The 18,013-nt window shown below is 39.3% G+C and overlaps 1 protein-coding gene across 9 annotated transcripts in view; it reads right to left on the minus strand.

Annotated features, from left to right (window-relative positions):
• The window catches only part of PPP1R12B (protein phosphatase 1 regulatory subunit 12B), a 108,897-nt gene that overhangs the window by 52,396 nt on the left and 38,488 nt on the right, over positions 1 to 18,013 (minus strand). For 7 of the 9 annotated variants that reach the window (XM_079979000.1, XM_079978999.1, XM_079979002.1 and 4 more), the window contains exons 11-15: positions 15,475 to 15,557; positions 13,841 to 13,966; positions 11,739 to 11,921; positions 10,159 to 10,344; positions 909 to 999 (exon numbers count right to left, since the gene is read on the minus strand). In XM_079979000.1, the coding sequence (XP_079835126.1) occupies positions 909 to 999; positions 10,159 to 10,344; positions 11,739 to 11,921; positions 13,841 to 13,966; positions 15,475 to 15,557 (669 nt within the window). The remainder of the gene's footprint in view (positions 1 to 908; positions 1,000 to 10,158; positions 10,345 to 11,738; positions 11,922 to 13,840; positions 13,967 to 15,474; positions 15,558 to 18,013) is intronic. The other 2 variants (XM_079979003.1, XM_079979004.1) reach the window with 2 other exon arrangements.

Genomic DNA, 18,013 nt, shown 5'->3' on the forward strand with positions numbered 1-18,013 from the left:
ATTACGTTTTCCACAAAGCCCAAGCTCAGCCAATTTCTAATTATAGGTCAGACCCAGTGGCATGAAAGTTAGCAATCACCACTTTAATATATCAATCAGCTTAAAAGAAGGTAAAGGTAAAGGTAAAGGGACCCCTGACCATTAGGTCCAGTCGTGACCAACTCTGGGGTTGCTGCGCTAATCTCTCTTTATTGGCCGAGGGAGCCGGCGTACAGCTTCCAGATCATGTGGCCAGCATGACTAAGCTGCTTCTGGCAAACCAGAGCAGCGCACGGAAACACCGTTTACCTTCCCGCCGGAGCAGTACCTATTTATCTACTTGCACTTTGATGTGCTTTCGAACTGCTAGGTTGGCAGGAGCAGGGACCGAGCAACAGGAGCTCACCCCATCACGGGGATTCGAACCACCGACTTTCTGATCGGCAAGTCCTAGGCTCTGTGGTTTAACCCACAGTGCTACCCGCGTCCCTAAAAGAAGGAAGAAATGCTAAATACAGAATCACAAACATCAGTGGTTCATAATGTCACTGCATAGCAGGTACAGAGATGTTTTTAAGAGAGAACATTACAATGCAACATTGCTACCCATGGACAACACTTTCCTTGAACATTCTTCCATTAAGAAAAAAAAATCATAATCTCCTTTTACAGGAGCTTTTACAGACCAATTTTTTTATCTCTCAAATGTATAATATGGAAGTAATTCCCTTCTTTGGAGATTCACAAGTGTGTGATCTTGGATGTCTTCCAGAAATAATGCAACTTCATTCAAAAGGAGAACTCAGCAATGAAGTGTGAGTGGGGAAGTGTTAGGCATCTTCACAGGATGCATTAAATAATTCTACTTATATAATTATTTTTTAAATAGCCCGACATCAAACAGGCCATAAAAAGTTATTGTTCTGCACCTGTGTAGATCTACGAGTCTGCCGAGCTTGCCTGGACCGTGCCTTTCTTAGAGATTCTGCTTCTTCATCCCGGACAGGAGTCAGATATGACCTAAAAGAAATGGACAGAATGGAGATATATACATAAAGATATATATAGATATATATATAGGCAAATTAAGGTTTTATGCCTTTTCTTGTAAGTCATTTTGTTCTGTTCACGTAATAAAAATATTTGATTACCAACATTTATCCAAGTTCCTCACATGGATAGAAGAAACCTAGTAACAATACCACCTTATAACTAAGTTATTTCAAGATGACTGATTTATATCAGCTGTTTTATTTGGGCATAGCCGCCCACAAGTATGCAACTCTGTCTTACACTGAGATAACCAAAATGGAATTAAAATTTAGAATTCATATCTAGGGTTAGAAGGGATCCTGCTGTGTTCTAAAATTTCAAAAAGAAATAATCCCTGTGGGAGTCTAATGCTACAAGCAGTGGCACAGAACACTTTTGAACAAGTTCAAAAGCATGGGTCCCAGTACTGACCGGACTCCACGTAAGCTCTTATATGGCACATAATCAAGTATTTTAGTTTATAATTGAGTTGTACAAGAGAACTAGATCAAATGTGCATTTGGATTGAAAATTTATTTGAATTAGAAATGCACAGAAGGGTCTCATCAATAAACCATTAAGTATGCTGTGGAAATCAAGCCAAAGCCATTGTTTTCAAAATTAGCACCTCCATGATATTTTGGTCATACTCTTGTGTAACTCGGATAGCAGAGACATAAAAAAGTAATGAAGAAGTGCTTGATTCTCTACATCTGCACCCTGCTTGCATGGGGTTCTCTCCCCCCTCCAAAAATAAGTCTGAAAAAAGCAAAGTGTGCCTTCTTTCTATCCCTAAGAATAGCTCCTCTTTACACATCAAAAACAAGCGGTACTGAAGTACTATGATGGGAAAGTCACCAGAGTCCGTCTGGTTATGACATCTGAACCAGGGGCTATGGCTTGTTTCTCTACAAACCAGAAGCAGTAACCATGGTTTACTCTCAACTTACTGCTTGGAGAGAAATAAACCACAACCTCAAGTTCAGATATCACAATAAATGAGACTGTAGCTTCTTTCTCTGAGGTGTGGCAGCTGTAGAAATGGGAGATGAATGGAGTGAAAACCTTTCAGCGGAATGCACAAGTGATCTACCCTTCCACATTTAAACATGATTTGTTTGTTTTTAATATGGTTTAGCGTAATGTGCAAACCAGGTCTGTGTAACAGCGTAGGGTGCAGAATTTTAGGCATGAAGACAGTTGTTAATGCTGACTAAAGGCACTATACATGCAAGTCTTTGCCAACCTGGTGCCCATGAGATGTTTAGCACTACAAGACTCATCAGTCTCAGCTAGCATGGACGATGGCCAGGGAGTATTGGAGCTGTAGTCCAAAACATCTGGAAGACACCAGGATTTGGCAAAGGCTGCTATACCTGCAACCATTCCAGGTGGTCATCACAAAAAAACCCCTCGAACTAAAAATGAGTGAACAGGTTTGCTTTCTTCCTCCTCCCTCACCATCTCTTTTCATTTTGTGTTATCTTTTAGTGTGTAAGCCTGAAAGCTGTTATTATTTATTTACTATATTAATATTCATATTTGCAAGTCATTCTGAAAACTGTTTTTCCAGCTGAAGAATAGAGTAAAAATACTATAAATAGTCACATACCCCTTTGGAACTTTCTTCTCTATTAGGACCACTTACTTTAAAGGAAAGGACTGGGGCTGTGGTGTTTTTACTGTAACCATCTGTATGTGATATTTTATATGTATATATTGTATATGTATATATTTTTAATAATAATAATTTACTATAAATAAGTGTCTAACTCTGAAGTAATCCCTATCAAGTTAATTGGGATTTATGCACAGGTAAGTGTGCACAAGTTTGCATCCTTTAAAGGAAATGTGTAGACTAGAAAGGTATAAGCCACAGAGAGGATGTGCCAGTTTCCACACAACAGAGACTAGCAGGAGCAGCCCAGCTGACCTAGTCCAGAAAGCAAAACCCAGATACTATGGTGGTGCTTTTACTCAATTCTGGTTTAGCTCTTCCAAAGAGTACAGACAGTCCAGGTCTAATTAGCCAAGGTACATTTAATAAGAGGAGACTGAAATGTGCTGAACAAGAAGCAGTAATAGCCACAAAGCAACACTCTTCCATATTCTTGTTCACAAAAGACAGCTGGTATCATGGCAAATTCATTGCCATCTGAAAAAGATTTCCTGATTCACCAGAGAGATGCCAACCTTTTACAAAGAACTGACTTTAAAAACAACTTTAAAAAAGAAAAGAAAAACTAGAAAGTAACCACCTCATGGGTCAAAAAAATATGGGGAAAACTAATATTTGCAAGGCATATGATTTGATGAGGGCTGGTGTCAAGGATCAACATGAATCAAGGGTCACACCTCAATGGGAAGCCACTGGACCTGCTACAATGAAAAAATAGATTCAGCGAGGGAGCGTGGTCCATGGAGGTTGCCTTGCCCAAAGGCCCTCCAAAACCTGGAGCTGACACTGGCTTCAAGATTTGTACCTTGAATTTTAGCACACTTTACTTACATGCACTGTGCATAAAATTATTTAAACTGTAAATCTACACTGTATGGCTAAACTGATTTTGTGGAAGAATATAACAAAGCGAAAGTGACAAAACTCCACCCTGACTACTCCCCTTCATGACTCAAGCTGCACAAACAATATAAATTTTAAGCACCTTTACCACCACCGCCATCCTGGGAACTGTGGCTTACCCCTCACAAGTTACAAATTCCAGCACCCTTAAACTACAGATCCCAGGATTCTTAGAGGGGGCATGTATGTACATCTCAGAGTCCAACAGCAGGCAAGGAATATACAACAGTTTTAACCAAATTCTCTATTAGTCTTCAGTGAAAATATACATAAATGCTCTCTGTTAAGAGCAGAATTCTTCAAGTACACCCATCCTAAATGAACATTAGCAAACACAGAAATACATTCAGTTAGTATCTGAGGCAAGAATGGAAAGGCAGCTTTACCTGATTTTAAAGCCATTTTTCTGGGTACAAACTGTAAGTCATTCCTAGCACATAAACTCCTTATTTTGGGCACTTCTCTTAAAAGTCCAGCACAAGCTAAGCCTATAAGTGTTTAGTAAGTAAAGTTAGATGTTGGTCTACTTTAATCTGCACAGCTTTTTGTTTTTGCACTAAGCACAAATATGCAACAATCTGAGCCAATAAGAACTCCCACCTTGAACTATGTCAGGAAGTCCCTCCAGAAGCTGAAACCCTTTCATGTATACCTGCTCAGTTACTCCACAGGTCGCCAGGCTTTCTCCGGTAAGACGCAAGCCCTCACCCTGACCTCTTGCACATAAAAATGTGGTCTGATGCCTGATAAAGCAACAACAACCTTTCCTCTTCCCAACAAGGAAAATCAAACAGCAGGCAGAATTCCTGCCCCTCCTACATCATCACACCAGCACTGGTAGCTCTTTTTATAAAAGAACGACTTTATCGCAAACTATAAAAGCATGGCTGATAAGCACTTTTAGTAGCAGGTGTTGGCTGACTGGTTCCTTCTTTAAGAGAGCCTTTGCCCTCCTTTCCTAACACAGTGCCAAGTATGTGGCATGGAAGGGGAAATAGTATCTTAAGTACTTTATTCATGTAGGAATCTGTCAGAGCCTTGCAAAATTACAAGACTGTTCTGGTAAATGAAGTGCTTCAATATGAAATAATTCCTCATTTTGACGAAAAACAGAATCAGCAACTGTTTAAGACTTGTGATGTGTGTGTTTATGCGTGCACACTTGTGCGAGAGAGATATGAAGGGTGCCGTGGCATGAACTTACAACTGTACCAAACAGATTAACCTGCCGCATAATCACCATTTCATATAAGACCAAGAGTCACCACACAATGCATACAGTTCTGACAGCAATGATAACTGAACTCAGCAGCCTTGAGATACATGTTACAGCCTGCATGCTATTTTAAACAAGGGCTCTGAACAACCTTTTGACTTACAGATAGAGTAGCCCCCTGAAAACCCTTTGGAGTTATGTAAGTATCTGAGATGAGGTTTTCCTAACACTTTCAGAAGGTTATCTTCCTCTGTCCTGATTTTCTACAACAATTGAATACCAACAACTGCATAAATTGTGCAGAACACGCTTAGAATAATCGAATATTGATTATTGTCCCAAATATTTTCATTGCACGAGGATAAAGCAGACTGTGCCATATTGGTATCAAGAAATAAGCAATGAAAGGTAAGATAAAGCAAGAATAGTTTGAAATATGTTCATGCATGATTCTGAAGTATGGGAGAGCTAATGACAGATTCATAGTTACACAAGAAAAATGATTTCAAACAACCAAGTTCTACCAAGGCAAGCTACCTTTGTCAAATAAAAAGATGAAGCAACACTGCAAATTTATTTTTATTTGTTAAACATTGATATCGTAGTGATTTTAGTGGGGTGGTATTGCTTGTCATTGATTATCTCTGTTAAGCTTGCTTGTGATTCTGGCTTTTATATTATTATTTTTTATAAATGTTTATGTTATATTTTTTATAAATGTTTATGTCAGAGGAAGGGTGGGATACAAACCGACAAACAAATAAATACATGAAACTTGTATCCTGTACATGGAGTGTCTTCAACCAATATCAATCTGCATCTCATGTGTGTGTTTTTCCCATCCAATATGAATCTGATTTCATAGTAATTTCCATTCTTTTCTAGTGAGATTCACTCTATCAGGTAGCCTGCTTATGGGAATGATTCAGAGAAATCTAGATTCCAGGAAACAGTTACTAGTCAAATACCTCCTTCTAAAATCCAGATACAGTAATTTGGGCAGTCAGTAAGAATTTCATGAAGATTCCTTGGCTTCATTCATGGGTCATTGTTTAGATTATACTGTTTGGTCACTTATTGGGATCTACAGGCCTGGTGGAAATCTTCCCTTACCTCTCTTCCCCATCCACACCCATAGAGTCATGCAATTTTTATTTTTATTTCTTCTTGTGTCAGTCCCACCACTTTTCCATGCACACTGCCTACGTGATTCCCTGTTCTCTCTCATATTTCCCATCTCCATCTTTCTTCCTTGACGGCTAACATATCTCTTGGGGAGATATCATAATCTTATTATTGTGCTACTTTGTTATATAGACAGAGAATATGCAATTTCTTTTTACAAATCAAAAAATAAATGGCCAAAGGCAGACAGAAGAACATCTACAAAATACAGTGGTACCTCGGGTTAAGTACTTAATTCGTTCTGGAGGTCCGTACTTAACCTGAAACTGTTCTTAACCTGAAGCACCACTTTAGCTAATGGGGCCTCCTGCTGCTGCCATGCTGCCGGAGCACAATTTCTGTTCTCATCCTGAAGAAATGTTCTTAACCCAAGGTACTATTTCTGGGTTAGTGGAGTCTGTAACCTGAAGCGTATGTAACCCGAGGTACCACTGTATGTATGTCTGACCTTCAGAACTAAGGCTTCTCTCTCCTGGAGGTTCATGTGCTATATTATAAATGTTTGCCAGAGTAGGCCCAAGTGCAGGCACAATCTCTAAACAGTAGGTGGTGCCCCAAAACACAGAAAGCAACTAGGCTGAGATTTCAGAAACAGCTCTTTGACAATTAGTACAATACCCATCTATGGAGCATTTGAAATAGGAAGTGATTGCTGTTATCAAGCACTTCCTTAGAAATAAACACTTTCCCTTCATTCATAACTTAGTAAATCATAGCTAATCAGTGCAAACACTAGAAACGGGCAGCAATTCTGCACATAGTCAATGGTGGAATTTAGCAGAACAATTGAAACTATTCAAACAGTGACACCAAATGGTACAATAACCTATGTTTTCTGGAGCCCATGTACATCAACTTCTGCAGGCACCTAGTATAGCAGCTACTCTACCGCCACTAGCAAGGCTGTGGTCAATTCCTCTAATGTACACTGTCAGGGAACTGCCATCGGAGCCAAGAGTGGAGTTAAGGCTCCCCAATGATGCCGGAGAGGGGACCAGCAGGGGGGAGAGAGAGAGCTTCCTCTGGGGAAGGAAATCAGCGTGACGCCAGGAAGAAAGAGGAGCCTGAGAGGGCTTCGGAGAGAGGGCTCCGAGACTCTTCCACCGAGACCAGCGGGGAGAGCACAGGACCTCCGCTAGGCACGCCCACTCTGCGCAGAAAGCTTCCGTGCAGGGAGGCTAGGCGGAGACTTGGTGTCAAAGAACTTTTATGTTGGAAGAAGTTCAGGAAATGCCCACTGATGGATTCTGCCAGTGACTAGGACAGCCACGGAGTAAGGGCTGTCCAGCCAGGGAAAGGTTTTAGCCGAACAACCCAGTCTGGAGCAGTTGCGGCTTACGCACAAGCAACCCCAATTCCCATTACATACACACTTCTTTGAAAAGTAGTACTCACTATTTAAGAGGATACGCTTAACCTACCAAGCCATTTTCTTTTAAAAATGTGAATATTCTCAACAAAAACAAAAAAGAAACACAAAATATATGAGGGGGAGGGAATACAAAAACAAATATAATGACCAACCACTTGTTTTGCAGTTCTTGGCCTTCATACAATAATATATAATTTTTAAATTAATTAATCTTATTTGCAAAATTAAATCATGTCTATACCCCTCCTTCCCAACAAGCCATAGAAGCTTAACTCAAAGCTCAAGATTGCAAGAAAAGGGGGAAACTCCTCCTAGGAAAAATGGGAGCCTTATGTAAACAGCTGAGAGAAAATCATGACAACAGCAAAAGCAGAATTATTATTAATAATTTCAAGGACTTTGAAAGTCAACATAGCACAAATCAGCAGCATGGTTCTCTCTTACTGACAGTTGTTCATAGCACAGCACTGACATCAATGAAGTCCATGCAATCACTATCTGTTCAGAAACTGGCTAGGTAAAGGTCTCGTTTTCAGAAGGTAAACAGTTTAGTTTGATTTTTCCATAAGTATTACAAAATTATAGTTACATTATAAAAAAGAAATGGACATCAGTCACATATTTGTTCTGGCAGTAGATGATTTACTTGATCTCCCCTGGTTAATCTAAAAATTTGCTAGATGTGAGATATTTTCAATCATATGACTGCAAGTCCCATCATTCATGTGTCTTAATCGCTGCTTTTAATATAAATGATGAGCAAACAATAATAGCAAGATCAAAATAGAGCGCTTATGCGTATAAATGAACTTGTTTCACCACCCAAGTCCAAACTGCTAAGGCAGCATAGACAAGGTTTTAAGACAGCAAACTCAGCACAACATTGATATAATATAGCAGAATAATTCAGTGTAAAGAAACATGCATCAGCAAACTACAGTCAAATTTCCAGGCTTCCCCAGTTAATGCTGAAACAAGAGCAGAGTACAAAAGCAGGCTCCATTTCAATATCTAATTTCTATGATGGATTATCACTCTGCAGTTAGACACCGCAAATCTACCTGCTATTAATCATAGGTCAACTGTAGTCTTGGTTTCATTTCCCACAGCAACCCAATAGTCACTTCAACCTAGTACAGTTCAAATTGCTTCGCTAATGTTTGTATGAGGAAACCACAATGGCTAAGTGAACACAATTCACAAGCGCAGGGCTTCCATGCGGTTCTTCCATCCAGACGTTACTCGACCAACGTAGGATTAGATCAGATGGAAGTTATCACACCATTGTGGGAAAATAATGAATGAAACCTGAATAGAAACAATTTGGACATGCACTTAGAACAAAATGTATGTAGGGAATTTGTTCAAAAGTCATATCTCCAGTCAGCTTTTCAGTCAGTGTAGCAGCACCCTTCTGAAAGGAAGGACATTCCAGATGACTTATTCTCTCCTCCTAAACCTAGCAATGCATTTCAGTTTTAATCCGGTGGCTTCAAATAGGCAAGTAAGAGCTGCCTGTTATGGAGGCATCTTAATGATCTAATATTAGTCTGGGAGTTTATGTTGTTGTTGCTAAGAGAAACATGGAGCTTTGAGAACACTGAATTAGATGAATGTGCTATTGTGACAGCTGCCATTAAGTGCTGAAAACCCATATTGTGGTATCTAGCAAATGCCTGTTATTTTTCATTTTAAGCTACCTACCAGGCTTCCTCTCAAAATGTCTGACAGATTTACATTACTAAGAATATGGTTGAAACCCCACAATTGGTCACCATTTAATATTATCTGCTTTAATCTCATCTGAAACCAAGGTCATCTCAACAGAGCTCAACCGCTAGGTAATAATAATAAAAAAGAAATATAGGGTGAATTCAATGTAGTACAAAGTGGAGTATGTATGAGGGAAATGAAGTCCACTCACACACTGGGACTTTCCTCCCTCTCCTTCCCCTGTTCCCTCTAAGAACTCTCCAAGACAAATTTAGGGGATACAGAGGGAACACACACAGGGAGAAGTCTCAGTGCATGAGCAGATCTCATTCTGCACATGCAGCAACTTAGTTGAATCCTGCCCATAGATTTGCAATTCTGAAACCAACTGCATCACCCTCCGTGTCCCACAAAATAACATGAGATGTCCATAAAAGAATGTTCTTTTAGATAGCTATGGCCATTCCAAAAATATGTGGGCAAAACTAATGTACATTTCAGTACTGCCAGGTCAGCATAGTACCATGGAGAATTCCAGCAACTGCTCACAATGAAACATTCATGCAATCAACAGCATGATTAAAAACATAGTAAAGGAAACTGAATGAGCAGAATCATGTGGCTTTGTTATGCAAAACCTATAATCTGGAGGTACTATGCTTTGAATGAAGACAATGGGTAGTGGAAAGCTTAAAAGAAATGCTAGATCTTCTTTGAACTGTTTGCATAAAATATGTTTGCATAGAATATACATAAGAAAATGCACTTGCAAGCATACATGCGCACCCACACAATCCTATCCAAACTCAAAATAGTGGCTGTGACCAAGTCACCTTAACCACAAATACATCTTGACTGTAAATACCAAAAATTAGGAAATCTTGCACACAACAGTGGGTGAATACCCAGGAAATATAATTTCAAACCCTCGCAAATATTTGCAACACAGCTTAGTCCAGATAGTTCAGTGTAACCCAAGCACAATCTGATCACTAACATAGGAAAACATTTCTAATCAATTGTTACAGCAGGTGAAGGCAAAACACACTTCACAAGAATACCACCAAAATACTCACTCACCTTCTCCGATCCCTAGCATCACCAGTAGAGGACTCTGTTCCAGTCGTTGAGTTAAAATTGGCAGTTGTGACACCATTGGCACTACTGGGTACAGCAAGATTTGTTATGACACTTAATGGAATGCTAGGAGAGATGCCCTCTGTGTTCTTCTCTGTTGTTGAGTCAGTTTGTTGTCTGTAAGGGGATCTGAAAAATATGAAACAGGGGTTCATGTGCAATGGTAGAGCACCCTAAAGGAGGGGGTATAGGAAACAAAGTGAGTTAAACCTTTAAAAGACCAGTTATTATCTAAAGATTTGGGAAACAATTTACTCTTGGTGCATCATGCATTACTGACAATTTATGTGGTGAAGATGGCCTAGAATCTTAGCGCAAGCATGGTGAAACATGTATGGTGCACTGTGCTGACTTAAACAATTGACACATAATATTATGTTAAGGAGATTAGTAGATCCTGATGCATTTGCCTCTATTTGGTTTCTAGCTATGTCTTTTGTAAACATGGGTATGCAGGAAATGTAGCCTCCTACAGGACAAGAGCCATTTTGGAAGGACACCTTGGTATAAAATGCTCGTTTCTGTAATGGCAATGTGTCAATGCCATGTTATTCAGTTTTACAAGAAAGGCTACTACTTCCCAATGTAAATAATGAAGGAAAATGTCTATGTTATGGATGACTTTGTTTTATTTTGTCTTGTAATGTTTAGTTTTATTATTTGCCACTTTGGAAAATACAAATACAACATTTTTTGAAAAAGGTAAAGGGACCATTAGGTCCAGTCGTGGCCGACTCTGGGGTTGCGGCGCTCATCTCGCTTTATTGGCCAAGTGAGCCAGCATACAGCTTCCGGGTCAGGTGACCAGCATGACTAAGCCGCTTCTGGCAAACCAGAGCAGCGCATGGAAACGCCGTTTACCTTCCCACCAGAACGATACCTATTAATCTACTTGCACTTTGACATGCTTTCGAACTGCTAGGTTGGCAGGAGCAGGGACCAAGCAACAGGAGCTCACCCCGTCGTGGGGATTCGAACTGCCGACCTTCTGATCGGCAAGTCCTAGGCTCTGTGGTTTAACCCACAGCGCCACCCGCGTCCCTTTTGAAAAAGAATACATATGAGTTAAAATATTTTTGTAACTTGCTTATTAAAAGTTTAAAGCACTGAATGCCAAAATGACTCAAGTTATACACCTGATTGGTCTGGGGAAGGGGCGGGGGAAGGCATACACACAGTTCAACACTGTATTTAGGGGGGGAAACTGGTTTGTATGGAGTTTGTAAACATTCATTCCGAATACTTTACTAACTAGAGATAGAACCTCTTGGAAAGAATTTTCAGACTGAAATATCACACCATAAAGCAGGCATAGGCAAACTTGGCCCTCCAGATGTTTTGAGACTACAATTCCCATCATCCCTGACCACTGGTCCTGTTAGCTAGTGATGATGGGAGCTGTAGTCCCAAAACATCTGGAGGGCCGAGTTTGCCTATGTCTGCCATAAAGCATCACTGCTTTGACACAAAAATTATGGGCACTTTGATAAACCCTCTTCAGTGGACATATTATGAGCCCTTACCTGTTAAACTGGCGTACTGATGCTGTAGTGCTAGAATTGACAGATGAAGGGCAAGAGGCACGTTGCCACTCTGTGCCCAATGAGGTAGATGAACCAATAATAGTGGGTGAGGTAGCAGAAGATGCATTGCGATTGGCTGAAATATAGGGACTGCTGAGGTCACTACTTCTACCAAATGAAGCACTGTAAGACAGCAGAAAATCACTTGCTTCAGAGAAGATTGAAAATATTGTTGCAGACCAGCACAGGACCCTGGTTAATTGCCAAGGGAATGTTTATCTATCAGCAAAATTAAGGCAAGGGAGATTATACGTAATTCCCTAGGCTAAGTAGAAGTCAAATGAGCAAGCCATTGTAACAAGACTGAAGAAACATGAGAGATAAAGTAATAGGTTGAAAACAGGGGGGGAAAGAGAAGAAACAGGAAAATGGAAAAATTCAGTTGAACGTACTGTATACATGTCAAATTATTCTGTTGGATAAAATAACAAAATGAAAAAGAGCAGAGTGGAAAGGAAAGCTCAGAAATATCCAAGTAAAGAAAGAGATGGCTGAAGTACAGCTTGAGGAAGAATGAAATAGCCAACATGAAAGTGTTTAGGCACAGGTAAAAGGATCAGTAACTTCAGTTAAGACTGAAACGCCTCATGTCATTTAAGCACGAATACATTCCCGGAATGATTTTGGGCCTTAAAGTCTATCACAGTGCAACACAACGCATACAATCAAGCTCACTGAACCCAACACAGATAAGTTTAAAACATTCACTACTCAGGCTCAGACGCTAAGGAATTGATACATTATGTTCTGCGTTAGGGATTGCTAGGAAAGGCCTTCAAAAATAAAACAGGCATAATGCTGTTATAATGCTGCTATACAAGTCTATGGTGCAACCACACTTGGAATACTGTGTTGAGTTCTGGATACCAGACTTCAAAAAGGGTTCTGTAGAGCTGAAAAAGGTGCAGAGAAGTGCAACCAAAATGATAATGGGACTAGAACAATGTCCCTAAGAGGAAAGATCATAACATTTGTGGTTGGTTGGTTTGGAGGAAAAACCCAGGATCATCCAAAGAAACTGAACGTTGTAAGATCCAGAACAGACTGTGGAATTCGCTGCCAAAGGATGCAATGATGGCCACCAACTTCAATGCGGGGTTAGGCAAATTCACAGGAGGATAAAGCTGCCAATGGCTACCAGCCATGATGGGTGCATACTATTCCAGGATCAATAATATGCCTCTGAATACTAGTTGCCAAGAAGCACCAAGTATGGTATGGGCTAATGTCCTGTTTGTGGGGTGCCCACAGGCCTCTCTCTGACTGGCAACTGGGAGACCGAATGCCCTGATCCTGGCAAGGCTATTCTTATACATATCTAAACTGTCTTATCAAACCCTAGGAGCAGCTACCACACCTTCTGTCAAATGAAGACTAGCATAAGATAGAAATGTGTCCAGCAAATAGAGGTATCATTTCTTATTTCCGTTCCTGATTTGAACTGTTATTTTCTATGCCTATACTCCAAATCAGTTGGGTTGTTGGTTCATAACAGACTCACAACATTGATGTGTTCAATAACTTTTTGCTTTTATTTATTTACATTTTTTAAGAACATTAGTATTATTTGAAATAAATAAATGTTTCTTTGTATTTGAAAGGAAGGTGTTTGTGCATTGTTTCAATTGATCCAAGCAATTATTATGGACACAAGGTGCCCATAAGGAGTAATTTTGACATTACACAGGATTCTCTACAAGGTAAAGTATAAAACTTGCCTTATTGTAGTTTCCACAAATGTATCCAACTTCTACCAAGTATCTAGATAAAGTGACACTTTCTGCTACTTCACACAAGACACTTTTCCTAATGGGTATGATTTCTCCATATAGGAAAAGCAAAGAGTACACAGGCATATGAAACCTGCATCTTTCAGCACGCATACAAGAGAAGTAAGACGGATGCAACTGGCAAATCATTTAGGCTTCTGTCGTCACTGGTTTTCATGGTAATCATAATATCTCTCAGATTTTTGTAGATGTAAATGTTAGATGAAAAGCAATACGCAACATCTTAAAAGCAGAGGTTTTAACATGACTCACCTTTTCATATAAGTAGATACATAAGTGGAAGGTGCACCAGTTGCAGGTGCTTCATTTCCCTTTGGTTCATCCCTCCACTGTTGCCGGGTATAAGAACCACTCCGTACCAAATTTACAGCAGATTCTCTGCAAATGCAATAGGAGTGGGGGGATCTTAAACTGAAATCTATACTGATAAACCCTCAAGCCATCCCACAGCCTATTGCTAGTCAAACTGGGTGTTAAGAAACATGCCAGTCTATAGTGAATAGATGGTTCAAATTGTAATATAGCTCTACATTCTGAACTATTTCGAGGGTACTAAGTACATATGCAATGCTGAGATTATCAACAAACTACCACTAAAAGATAGCATGGCCAAAAGTAAAGATCAGTATACCTTTCCTATGGCAGAATATATTGTCATATCACTATAAAAATATAAAGCAAATATCATGCTCACAAACTAGAATTATGTGCTCCAGCTAAATAATAAAATGCCTACCGAATCTAAGAATTAATTATGAATAAGAAATGTTACAGTAATAGGCGATACAGCCAAATGTGAACAGGACTATTTGTAATAGATCACATACACAAAGGATAAATAGATTTAAAAACCGTTGATGTAAGAACATGATAGTATATGATATTAAGCATGTCAGCTATTGAAAACCAATTCTTATTCTCCATGTTAAATTTTTTTAGTTGTTATCCAACTTTCCCTGCAGAAAAGACTTGGTCATTCCCTTTTTAAAAAATAAATAAATAAATAAATAAAGAGTTTATTAAAGTTTTTTCATAACACAGTAAGATCAAAGAAACTAACCTGAATAAGAACAAAAAACAGAAAAGGGGGAACAAAAAAGAGAAGAAAAATAAAAGGGACTTCCAATTTTCCATCCGTCAGTTACATAAAGAAATTATTCAAAACGAGAGGTATTTTCCCAATATTCTGACCCAAATAGATTAATTCATTTCCTTTTTACACAGAAAGTCCAAAAGGGGAACTCTAATTATAAGACTTTGTTTTTCCCAGATTTAATCAGAGTGATTGAGAGAGAAGAAACATATGAAAGGAGAAAGAACAGTGGGTTTTATCCAAGTAAATCACTGTGTGTGCAGAACTATTTCTGCAAGCACAAAGAAACGTCTCTTCCTTCCGTGTGCCCCTTGCACTGTCCCCAAATATACTCCAGAGAATTGGGGGGGGGGGGGGACAGAGAGATTTGCAGAGGGACACTGTGGGGAGAAGTGGGGGAAGCAGTTCCATTGCACTCATGGAAGTATTTCTGAGCATGCAATGATTTAGTTGGATTCAGCCCAGTTATACAAAGGAAATACCAGGTACATTCACTTTATCTGGTAATTGAAAAGGGAGAGAGAAATAGAGGAACATGGAAAAAAGGAAAGCCTTATAAGTAACAGGACTGTATATTGCTAAATTGTTTTTTTACTTAGCTTAAATATATTAGAAGTTCATTTGGGAGACAGCCAAAACACAGCTCTTCTTTGTTTCAAACATAAGTGGAATGATGATGTGAAACTTATGTATGTGATGCAGAAGGAGGGAGGGAGAGAAAGAATCTTCCAGAGATTCAGCTCGTAAATATTCACCTCTTTAAGAGTCGAGCCCCAAATTCAAAAAGACTTACCGGTTTTCCTTTTCTTCTATGTCACCTGCACTGTTCAACCTTCGAGGGGCTATTGAAGCAAAATAGATTTTGTTGTCCTTGTCCTGTTGAAATAAAAATAAATTCCATAATTATGGTGAATTTTTCAGTCAGAAATTATAGAGCTGTCAAACACTTTGTGAATCAAAATACACTGTTTAAGTGTTTAATTCTAAATTCCATCAGACTGCCTCAATGGGAGAGGGAGGAAGCAGAGCTTTGCTGGCGGCCCAGCTCCATAAGGCACATCCAGCCTCTGAACTGTGCCAGCTAGTCAATATAGAAAAAACTGGTGAGAAATTGGGGCTTGAGTTTTGATTCAGATTTTCCTCTTCCCTACTTCTGTGCTAAGTTGTCGTTTTTAGATTGTAAGCCTGCAGGCAGGGAGTGTGATTTTATGGAAGTCACTCTGGGAGACTTTCTGGCTGAAGTGTGGGGTGCAAATGCAATCAATCAATCAAGTTTAACATAGTCCACTATGGTTATCATTTATTTTGTTTACAAATCTAGAGAAAAGAGACACCGATATACAATTCCACCATCATCACAATGCTTCTGTCAGGATTTTTGTTCTCCTTGCTCCAGTATAAATGTAATTGGCCTGATCAATGAAGGTGACAGCAGTGGTCCAAAAATGGTCTTACTTTCCTACCACACATATTACAATACAGTGGTACCTTGGTTTAAGAACAGCTTAGTTTATGAACAACTTGGAATAAGAACGCTCCAATCCCGGAAGTAGGTGTTATGGTTTGTGAACTTTGCCTTGGAAGCTGAACATGTTCTGCTTGCTGTTGAGTGTGTTCCATTTGTAAATTGAGTCCCCCACTGCTAATCAGAGGCTTCCTGTTGAGTCTGTTGGCTGTTGAGTCCCAAGGACCCACACAACACAGAGGTGATATTTGGAGCTTTTGTTTTTGCTATTTTTTGCATGTTTTTGTGTGTGGCTTTTTCATTTTTTTGACTGTGACTTGGTCTCCATTTTATGGGACTGACTTGTGACTGAGGCTTGTTACTTCGTTTTTATGACTTGTTTTGTGGGGAACCCAGTTCAGCTACTGGTTGATTGTGTGACTGCAGAAATGGATAAAAGCCCCCCATCCAAACAATGACTATCATCAATGCACTTATGAAAGAAAATTAATTTTAATTTTTATCATCTACAATACTGTCTTATTTATTTTATAGTACAGTACATTGATTATTGCCTTCATTTTATGGATCAATGGTCTTATTAGATAGTAAAATTCATGTTAAATTGCTGTTTTAGGGGTTGTTTTTCATCATCTGGAATGGATTAATGCATTTCCCATTACAGTGGTGCCCCGCAAGACGAACGCCTTGCAAGACGGAAAACCTGCTAGACGAAAGGGTTTTCCGTTTTGGAGGTGCTTCGCAAAACGAATTTCCTTTTTTTAAAAAAAAAAAATAATTTTTTATTAAAGTTTCAACAAATTTTATAGTAACACAAAAAGCAAAACATCACAACAACAATACAAACAAACAATACAAAACGAAAATCAAACAAAATTAAAAGGTTCAATTCTTGGTTTCATGTAGCTTTCTTTCCGGACTTCCTCACATCTCCCTTTTCTGTTTTCAAGTTTCCAATTTAGTTTCAGCAGATTTTTCCCCTATTTTAACCAAATTAATATGTCTTAATTTCTTTTAAAGTTAACCATTCCTGCTGCTATCCCATCTTTTTATCTTCCATCCTTAGGTTAACTAAACTGTGATTCTCTTATTTGTTACTAATGAAACATCTTTGCACATTCCTTCAGCTTTGTCACTAATGCCACATTGTCTCAATATCCTGCATCATATTAACATTCATATAGTTTACAATGTTTTTGCAGATAATCTTTGAATTTCTTCCATTCTTCTATTTGTTCTTCTCCTGTATCTCGGATTCTGCCAGTCATTTCTGCTAGGTCCATATAGTCCATCAATTGCATCTGCCATTCTTCCAGAGTGGGCAAATCTTGTGTCTTCCAATACTTTGTGATGAGTATTCTTGCTGCTGTTGTTGCGTACATAAAAAAGGTTCTATCCTTCTTTAACACCTTCTGATCGAATTTCCCTATGGGCTTGCTTCGCAAGACTAAAATGTCTTGCAAGTTCCTGCGGGGTTTTTTTCCCTTTTCCCCCCCTTTTCCTAAGCCCTAAGCCGCTTATCAGCTGATCCGCTGATAAGCCACTTATCAGCTGATCCGCTAAAAGCCGCTAAACCGCTAATAGCGCTAATCCGCTAAGCTGTCAATGGGCTTGCTTCGCAAGACGAAAAAAACGCTATACGAAGAGCCTCACGGAACAGATTAATTTCGTCTTGCGAGGCACCACTGTACTTTCTACGGGAAAGCACACCTTGGTTTAAGAACGCTTTGGTTTAAGAACGAACTTCTCGAACGGATTAAGTTTGTAAACCGAGGTACCACTGTATTCTAATTTCCTCGTCTCCAGTATGCCTACTGTGACTGCAGCATGGAAATTGCATGAGTGTCCCAGGTACCAGATAGTGCCC

Source organism: Podarcis cretensis (genome assembly GCF_951804945.1).
Source record: "Podarcis cretensis genome assembly, chromosome: 6".
Classification (NCBI taxonomy): Eukaryota; Metazoa; Chordata; class Lepidosauria; order Squamata; family Lacertidae; genus Podarcis; species Podarcis cretensis.